Genomic DNA, 9,986 nt, shown 5'->3' on the forward strand with positions numbered 1-9,986 from the left:
TGAAAAAAAAAAAGACTTGCTCTTTATCTGAAGTTTTTTTTTCTTTTTTTTTTTAAATCTTGGGACTAATATTCTGCTATAATGAATCCAGAGCAACCCTCAGCAGCGTTTAGTGAATCTTCCTGTTGATCAGCAAAGTGTTGCAGCACTGTGGAGCTAGACCTTTCACAGTCATGGTACCGGTTTGGTGGTAGGGGCAAAAATTAAGCAACGTGTCTAATCTGTAGCCGTTGCATAGTTTTGAATCTGCGTCTGTGCATTATTCGGCTAACACAGAACAGAATTAAAACCCTCCATGACATCAGCCTTGATGGCGGTAGTTGACCTACTTACAACAGATTTTATTTGCTACTGCTCAGTGTTGGTCAGGTATAATAAAGCTTTAGTGATAATGCCAAGTTTCTTTATTCTCTAATTGTTTTAAATTATTTAGTGTTCAGGAGTGACCAAGAGACATAGGCCAAGATGGTAGTTAGAGCTTTACTGGTGAGGGGCTTTTTCAGACATTTTGAAAAGTACCTGTTTTCATTTTAAGGTTCTGGACCCACTGCTGTAGTAGTCATACATCCCACTTGAGCTGCTTGCACTGGACCAAGCAAAGAATCAGTACTGTTCCAAGGACAGTGTCTTCAGGTAGACAGTTACTCATGCCTAGCGTTGAACTGCCATTCATAGCCTTAGAAGCCAAATAAGTTTGCTGAATTTACAGAAAATGCCTTTTTGCATCGTGGTCTTGTTGTTTAGCGAGTCCCCTCTGAGGTTCTTGATGGCTTTTCCGAATGGTGGCAAAGTAAATGGGTACCTGGAAGCGTGATCAAGAAATTTGTTTGAGAAGCCCTTCTAACCTAGCACCAGAATTTTTTTTTTTTTTGTATTTGTGTGTGTTATACAACAGATATACCATTGTGGAAATACTTGTTGTTATAGAAGTAGCTTCACAACAAACTCTTCAGGTGTTTGAAAGCGTAGACTTAATTGCTCTAAACCCAAGTGTGAAACTTGCTCCATTGGGAAAAAATGGAGGAAAAGTAGAGAAGTAAAACAGCAAAGAGAACTTTAATGCCCTCTTGCAACAAAGGCAGTAGGATATGAATGCATTTCATTCTGCTGTTTCTTCTCTCAGCTTCTGCTTATGTCTTATGTAGTTTAGCAGGAACTTAGAGCATTTCATGAGTGCAAATACACATGAGCACTTCATGAGCTCAAAGAAAAAAATGTGCTCCAATCATGAGACTATTCACAGAATTACTCTTAGTTGAGAAATCCCTGCCAACACTGTACTGTAAAACTGTAAAATACTCAATTCCATGAATACTTCTGTAATGATATCAGTACTCTGACCATTTTGGGATGACTTGATGTGATTTATAAATAATGTCCTAGAAAATTGTGCAAACAGAGTTTTCCTTTCAGGGAACTAATTGAAATTTTGGCAATTTCAAGAAACCAGAAGCTTCCACAGCCGGGAGAGGAGAGCCAGGTAAGCTGACTTTCTAAACTGTATTTCTTTGGGTGAGCACAGTGCTTCACTTCTAATTGTTTCCTTTTTTCTTTCTTTCTCCCTTTGTCCTTGCTTATAGTCAGGCTAATGGTGGTGATGAGGTTTTGGCCCCACTACAAAGGCATTCATGGTCCTCATGTTGTTTGTTCATTTGTTGCATGCTTCATAGGCTGTTTCTGCAAATAGAGGAAGAAATGTTGTTTCATTTTTCATGCAAACAGAAATACTCCTACGGATGTCAATCATGCTGCAAAGAAGAGCAACTGAGGGTGTGTTGTTACTCTAGCTAAATTAAAAGTTCTACAAAACTCTTGTTCAATAGATCCTGGAACTGCTGATACAGAGAGATGGAGAGTTTCAAGAGCTAATGAAGTTGGCAGTTGATCAGGGGAAAATCCATCATGAAATGCAGCTTTTAGAAAAGGTAGTAGAAAAGAGGGATAATGATATTCAGCAGCTGCAGAAACAACTAAAAGAAGCAGAGCACATACTGGTAAGCTCATAATGATGTGTTTGCTTTTGAGCATCTACTTGTGAAAAAGGTGGTTCTGGAGAAAGTGGTGTTGTGTTAGTTTGAGAAGATTTAAATATTTAAAACTTCATAAGAGCTTAGTGGTTTGAGGTTTTTTTCAGTAGTCAAATACTGTTTAGTTATCATGGTATTCAGTTTTGTTTTATAATGGTAATTTTCTTCCAAATCTCCTTTACTTCTGCATATTTTGAAAATGTTCACTGAATAGTTTCTCTCTTAAAATGCGACTAAATGCAAGGGTTTATTCACAGAGCCGACTTTATGTGGAAGTTTACAAATTAAAGATGCATTGACGGTTTGGTTTAGTTTTGTTGTTTTTTTACAACTAGGCAACAGCTGTTTATCAAGCAAAGGAAAAGCTGAAATCAATTGAAAAGGCAAGAAAAGGTGAGTATTCATGATTGTACATACTACATAAATGCAGTTGTAAAGAAAGTTGCTAGTGAGCTCAAGTTAGGGTTATTTTATTTTTTTTTAATTCTACTGTCACAGATTTTGGATGCTTTGTGTGTAAACAAATTTCCATTTCATTATGAACCTATAACCATTTCCTCAGAATAAAGGCAGGAATGAATTACTTTTTGTGGCAAACATATCTTAATATTAAGCTTAAATTCAAGTGTCTCAACACTCTTCTTGGACTGATAATGCTATATCTGATTACCTAAGTGTCTCACCAAATTGCCTCAGTACGTCTACTGAGGAAAGGGAGAGAATGTTTGTGTGCATATGGGTTGTATTTGAAAGACTGACTAGCTGGTGATACTGGTTTGTATTTGTAGCAATTCCTGCTACTCTGTGGCACTTACCAAGCTAAACTGAGGGGTTTTTTTTGTGGGAGGCATTTTCTTGGTGTGGTTTTTTTATAGTATCTTTTATCTCTTTCATTTATAAAATCAAGGAATTTCATAAAGTTTCTATTACTGTAATACAGGCACATATTTAGAAGGACTGCTACATGTGTGCTTTACATTACTAAACAAACAAAAAAAATTCTGTACTACAGAAAATTCCATAATAAAGCAGGTGCTGAAGTTGTCTTACAAATTGTGCTTGTCAAGTACACTGCTTCAGAGACCGGTTTGTGTTTTTTCATGAGGTTGAGGAACTGTTGACATTGAAGGTGTACTGAACTCATGGCTGTAAAATCAGTTCACTGCAAAGCTCATCCTTGCATAATCTAAGAATCCTTTAAGCAGTTATTGCATTTGAAACATGCTCTTAATGTTTGACAGAATGACGTTCCCAATCTTTTTGATATTAGTGTCCAATATTCTGAAATAATTGAATGATGCAGTCTCTTGAGAATATAGTAACTTTCCTTCCCTTTTTCCAGGTGCCATTTCCTCTGAAGAAATAATTAAATATGCCCATAGGATCAGTGCTAGCAATGCTGTTTGTGCCCCTCTGACATGGGTACCAGGTAACTATCAAGTTTATGACAATAGGTTTGGGGTTTTGTGTGGTTTTTTTTTTTTTTTTATTATAAAGCATGGTCAGTATCTGGTCTTTTAATGCTTTTATATAGTGAAAAAACACTGCGGTTTATTAGAGTAACATTGTTTTCAGCTGCTATATCTAATATTTTCAACAAAAATGGATATCCGAAGTCCTGTAGACTTTATGTACATCTTCAAAAGGCTATGAAACTGCATGCTTCTCTGACTGGCCTCCTCTGCTCTCCTTTGTTTGCTTTTTTCCCCTGAATGTTGGCCCCAATTACAAGTTAGAACCAAGTCTGTTTAAAGACTTTTCCATGTGCTTGGTTGTGTTCCCTCCTGCCCCTTATAATATTCTTTACAGAGGATGTTAGTAATCAGTGGAGTCAGAAGCAGGGTTTTCATTGTGTCGTGTTTCAATTTTGGGAACTATCCTCCTTGTCTAAAATGAGAATGTGTTTTTTCCAATTCCTGTCCTTGCTGTTCAGCTGTGAAGTAGCAGGGAGAGTACAAATCTTCTAAACATGGGTTTTTTTGTTTTGTTTGGTGTTTTTTTATTTAAACCTGCTTTTTCTGCCAAATTTGAATGAACAAAGAAAATCTAAGTGAAAGACACAGACTTGGTTTTTAACAAAACAGGTGTGATGCTCATTGCTGATCCAAACAATCACAGTATGGGGATTTTTGGTCAGGAAACTAGGCACTGAGGAAAAAGTTAATGTCTGCAAGACAATTGTTAAATATTTAAAAACATTTCTTTGTGTGTTTGTTTTTTTTTTTTTTTTTTAAAGGGGACCCACGTAGGCCATATCCTACAGATCTGGAAATGAGGAGTGGTCTCTTGGGTCAGATGAACAACCCATCCACCAATGGAGTTAATGGACACTTACCAGGGGATGCACTTGCAGCAGGCAGACTGCCAGGTAAGAGAAACTCAGTTTTGTTTTGTTTTTCTTTATTCTTTGTACAGTCATAGCAATTATACATTTCCCTTAGCAAAGGCAAATCAGAGTTAAAATAATGAAAATTATGGCTAACGTTGTTCCCTAGCGGTGAAGATCTAGTAAATAAAGTTAACAATTAGAAATGGCATGATTTTGTTTCATGCTAAATCATGCTGCAGACACCTACAACTAAGTCAATATAAACAAAACTCACTTAGTTACCCTTCAATTCACTTATTTTAAATTGTTGTAAATTAAGTGATATCAAATCATGTTAAAAAGAAGCATTTTCAAAGCAAACTCTTCTTAACAGTGATGACAAAGTATGGAATTGTGAAAGCTGTATTCAGAAGAAAAGGGGTGTATTGTCATTCCCTACCTTCCTTTAAGTCTATGCTCTATATAGCAAGACTGTTTGCTTGGAAGTTCTGGATTGAAAAGACATTGCAAAGGACAGCTGTTGAGGTAGTAGCTTGAGTGTAGGAATCGAGCTTTAATCCCTTAATTGCTTAGTGAAATGGGCACTTCCACTGACTTTAGTGGGATTCATTCATGCTAAAATAGAATTTAGCAGTAAGTTACAGTAACTGAATCAAGAATTCAGTGGTTCTATACCTGTGCAGCATTAATCTACTACGGTTAGACTAAATTGTGGAAAAATTCTTAGTTGGATTCATAGGAGATCTATAACAGTTCTTACCTGTCTGTTAAGCCACTTGCAGGTGTTACGGAAAGCTTGTTTTCAAAATTTGTACTGAATATATTAAAAAAATCTATCACGACTCCATTGGAGAAATAGCAAACTTGGATTTTGTGTTTCCAATCATCTGTCTAATCCTCTTGTCACCTCTTAGGAAGTGACTTAAAGTTCTGCATCATCTCGCTTTCTAAACCTCTGGCCTTGGATAAAATGGGTCAGTGAGCTGAATAGGAGTGGGACCCTGACATCTGTCCATAGCAACCCACCAGGGAAGTGCTGAGGACGGGCCCATGTATCTTTTCTGTTCTTTTGAAATACGGTCAGAGGAGATGTTAAGGTTGTGTCTTCCTCATGGAGTTGTTTCAGTAGAGCCCATTCTGGCTGGCTCCTCTGCCTTAGGGGATGCAAACTCGTTCCTTTTTTACTTTTGAGTGCTGTCTCTGTAAGAACTGAAAGCCCACTCTTTAGGACTTTTCCTTGAGAAGCTGGAAAATGTGGGATTTAAACTCCTCAAATAAAGTTGTTAATTGAATCTGGGTCTCCTATGTCAGGGGAAATCCTCTAATTACTAGACTGTCAGGTAAGAGGGAAACATAAAAACTTCATTTAAAAGAAAGTAGAGGCTGGCCTGGCATTTTGTGTAGGCATCTTGGAATCTGTTGGTGTGTGGAGGCATGTCCCGAGAATGCTAATTATGGGGTCTAGTCCTTTTAGAGACTTCTGCAGAGAGATGTCCAGTTACTGAGTCCTTACTGAGTCTGCAAGCCAGCCACTGGGCTGCTTGGTACCCTCAAAACTTTGGGGCTGCTTAGCACACATATTCAACCTGGTTTAATAGTAGGCTGGTTCCAGCATTGAAGCATGGCCACAGGATGTAAAACACTGGCTTACATTCTCAGCTGTTTCAAATAAAGTTGCTTAACTTCACCACAGCTGGGATGAGGCCACCTGATACTACTGTTGGTCTTCCTTAAGCGGGCACAGAACTGGCATAAAGGCTGCATTACGTCCTCGCATCCGCTGGTGGGTCGGATTTGTACAGCTAGGTAATGCATCTGGTATGAGGGGACTGTGGCTGTAGTTCATATGTGGAATCTCAGGTGGCTGCAGACTTAAAGATCAGGACTTAGAATGTGTGTGGAGTCTCTGCGCTTCTGAGTTAGGCAGCACCTGAGTGAGAGTAAATCTACCATATATAACCCCCTGCTTAGACAGTGCCCTCTTTTTCTGTACTCAAAGTCCCACACGGGGGGGCTTTTGTTCACTTCTAACTCTGCCTAATTATTTTTAATTCTTGCTGTTAAGTGGGAGATAGTTGGTTTCTTCTATGGGATAGACTTACCTACAGTGCCTAGTAATAAGTGGAGAAGTGAAGCACAGCAGTAGGAGTGTAAATTAAAAGGAAGGGAGCAGAAATGGCATATAGATGTGTACTGCAGCTTTGAAATGGGAGCCATTTTGTGGGCAAGGAAGGGAGAGACTAGAAAGTGTTGTGGGGGGAGGGTAGGTTGGTAGGGGATGGCTTTGGAAGTAGGAGGAGAAGAGAAGAAACAGTGAGAGCTGAGAGAAGTCAGAAGCAACTGAGGCTGGCCTGGCTGGGGCACAGTGGGGCATTCCCACTTTTCAAGTATCTCTGTGGCCCTGGTTTTTGTAGTAGGACACTGTTCTCCTTTGCACTTGATGCACCATATTTGCTGTTGGAAAAACAATAACCAAGGTGTTTCAGCCAAATTCGGATAAAACCTTTTACTCTGAATTTCTATGGCCTACCTTAAGTATTTTTTTGATCTAATGTTTTAATCTATTTTTGCGTACTGACAGAGGGGGACCATTTTCATTACTGCCAGTGGTTGTGAATGTTAAGTCAGCTCAAACTGTGCTTTGAAGATTAAAAGCTCTGTATGAATATATACTGTTTTGAAGTGAAGTGATGAGAGATCAAGAGCCACCTACATAAATGGGCCTCTCTGGCAGAGTAGGCTTTTACAGTGATAGAATGGCTCCATCATGAGATGTTTTCCAGGTCTTACTGGAGGGTTTCATCTGTCCAAAATTCAGGAATGATTTTAAGATTTGCTTTAATTTAAAATTGGAGTTCTGGTTGAGCTGTCTTGTTGAATTTGTTGATATACAAAGCTGATAGTTTGATTGATTATGTGCCTTTTTTCCAGATGTGCTCGCTCCTCAGTATCCTTGGCAGTCAAGTGATATGTCAATGAACATGCTACCTCCTAATCACAGTAATGACTTCATGTTGGAGCCTCCAGGACACAATAAAGAGAATGAAGATGATGTAGAAGTTATGTCAACAGACTCCTCAAGCAGCAGCAGTGACTCAGACTAGGTACAAGAGGGACAGTATCCCTAATAGACCTTTCCTGTGGTGAAGGTAGGTTGGATGCGGTTCGTCACAAACTGCAATACCCTTTTGTCATGCTGGTGTCCCTGTGTAGGGAGAAGATAACAGCTGGCTCAGAAATAGGGTGACTAATTTAAAACTATGGACTTTAGAATTTCTTTTTTTTCCATTAGATGTTCAAGTAAAATGATTGGGAGCTTTCTGCTGGAGGCAAGATGTCAAATTTCCAGTGATTATGTAAATGTGTGAATGTGTATGTTTGCAAAAGACACGGGTGTATATATATATATTTACTATACATTAGATGACGAAAGTTCCTGGGAAAAAAGGTGTAAGGGGAATCCCCTTGTATGTTTGTTAGTAACTTTACTCTTTTGATGATAGCCTTTTCTATGGCACAGAAATGAAGCATGAAATTTGTTATTTTAGTATCTTTTTTTGTTACTGCCTAAATCCATGTTCTTGATCATCTTGTGTGTGCCGAGAACAAAAATATGGCAATAAGGTGTATAAAGTTTGTAATTATTGTAATATATAATGATTTGTCATAAATAAACTCAGCTTTGATGTAACTTTGCTTCATTTTGCAAACTTAAATCTTTGAGTTATTGTGTAACTTCAATACTCAGCATATTTTATCCCAGTATGTGGTTGAATTCTGATTCAGTTTCAGAAGTTTGTACTCCGTTTTCCGCTTTGCAAAATGCCAGGTCAGTATTAGAAGCAGCTGAGCAGTCAGGAACTGAAAGTCTGTCCTTTTCAGCTGAGCTTTATCAGGTATGCACAGAACTGGGCAGACCCTGAGGCAGTGATGTTGAGTGCCCATTCGCAAGACTTCACCAATACTTTGGTTAAGCATCCTGGGATCCTGGAGATGACATGCTTTGGGGCACGCTGCAGGTTCAGCTCCTTTCAGTTCAAAGTGCTCACGGATTCTTTATTCTTGTCATCTATAATTTTTTCAGTTCTTTGAACCTGCTAATTTGTTTACGTCAGCAGTTGCATTTCCTGCCTCAGCTACAATGTTTCATCTTTCCAAAGGCGCTTCCCTTGGCTTTCCTTTCCTTGTTCTGTTTTGCTTAAGGAGTCATTTTGACAGCTACTTTTCTCTTTAGTTTTCTGATTTGATGAGAGGGTTACTTACGTGAACTGCTGCTCATGGCAGTTACAGGTTTCTGCCCTGCAACGAGGCTTCCTGAAGCACAGATGACAATTCTCTCCACTTTTCCATTTTGTAGATTCCTTGCAGGAAGTATCTGATAAATCAGGTACTTCCTCATTTGCTCAGACAGTCTTTCAAATATTGCTGTCAGGACTGCTGCCCCATATGACCAACATATGTACAAATCCCGTAAGGATGTAGAAATGAAAAGGACCTCTTCAGTCAGGTTCAATCACACAATACAGGACAGTGTTTTTTTGTTTTAAAAGAGAAACGGGGAATTTGGTTTTGTCTCAGCTGTTACTTTTGGAAGTATTTTCAGAGTTATTAAAATTTCACCTCTATTTTGCAGTCTGAAGTTATTCACATACATATATATTTTAACCTTTATTCAGTACAAACTTCTCCCCTTTGGTGTTTACCCCCGTTGTCTTTGTAGAGAACTGTATTTCCTATTTAATTCATGTTAATCCCAATACATCTGGCCTCTCTCAATCATCCTAGTTAACTTTGCCTATCCCTGTTCTAGTTCACAATGTTTTTTCTTAAACCTGTGTGATCAGAATCATACGCAATATTGCAAAATGCAGTTTCTTAATGTTTTGTACCATTGCATAAGTATTTTCTTCTCTAAATGCCCCTCTCTTAACACATCTTATGACACAGCCACAGCTCACTAGTCTCTTTCGTCTTCTCATTTGTAAGGACATTTTTTTTCTTGGCATGAAATACAAGTAGAGATAATTAATAGTCATGGAAAGCATCATGTACGGTCTGCCCAAAAGTCTTATATGGCTCTATCATGTGATTCACTAACTGAAATATTGTGGAGGTGGGTGATTGTTTCCAGACATAAATAAGAGTGAACAGAAGCAATGACCGCTTCTTTTTCTGGGTTGTTTGCTGGTCTGTTAAAGGATTAAATGGGACCAATGTGTTACATCTAAGAAATAGGTAAGAAGACAGCTCTGCCCACTGTTCACTTAGCATAAAATCAGACTTTGGGTAGAAGATGCATCCTAACCAGTTTTTTTACATCAGTGCTCCAAACTACATATGGTTCAGGAGTTTTTTTCTCAATGCTGGATAACTATAATGCCATTTTAGGTTAATTATGTCTATTACAAGCAATTTAGCAAACCACAAATTTTAACTGTGTGTTCTGTTATTCAGTGGCTTAGGTGTGTACATAATAGATTTTCCTATTTAGCAAAAGTACCAAAAATCAAAGTAAACAATGTTTAGTTGAAAAGACTGAGTCTTAGCAGCTAAAAACTACTGAGAATCAAGTTTTCTTGGAGGGAAAAAAGTACAAATGCATGACACGTACAAACCAAATTATTTAAGTT

At 38.2% G+C, this 9,986-nt stretch overlaps 1 protein-coding gene across 1 annotated transcript; it reads left to right on the forward strand.

Moving 5' to 3' along the window:
• The first annotated feature begins 310 nt into the window (after nt 1-310).
• MED4 (mediator complex subunit 4) lies at nt 311-8,807 on the forward strand. Its single transcript, XM_009319983.1, has 7 exons — nt 311-369; nt 1,414-1,480; nt 1,824-1,994; nt 2,363-2,420; nt 3,370-3,456; nt 4,264-4,395; nt 7,288-8,807. Exons 1-7 carry the CDS (start codon nt 311-313, stop codon nt 7,458-7,460), a joined length of 747 nt encoding a protein of 248 aa, XP_009318258.1. The 3' UTR covers nt 7,461-8,807.
• The last annotated feature ends 1,179 nt before the right edge of the window (nt 8,808-9,986 follow it).

This window comes from Pygoscelis adeliae, unplaced genomic scaffold, assembly GCF_000699105.1.
Source record: "Pygoscelis adeliae isolate BGI_AS28 unplaced genomic scaffold, ASM69910v1 Scaffold32, whole genome shotgun sequence".
NCBI lineage: Eukaryota > Metazoa > Chordata > Aves > Sphenisciformes > Spheniscidae > Pygoscelis > Pygoscelis adeliae.

Excerpts from the sequence above, each read along its gene's own strand:
- MED4 (XM_009319983.1), top strand. The coding sequence starts at position 311 with ATGGCGGTAGTTGACCTACTTACAACAGATTTTATTTGCTACTGCTCA. Across the intron at positions 370-1,413 it reads TACTGCTCAGTGTTGGTCAG|GGAACTAATTGAAATTTTGG; the intron begins GTATAATAAAGC and ends TTTTCCTTTCAG. Across the intron at positions 4,396-7,287 it reads TGCAGCAGGCAGACTGCCAG|ATGTGCTCGCTCCTCAGTAT; the intron begins GTAAGAGAAACT and ends CCTTTTTTCCAG.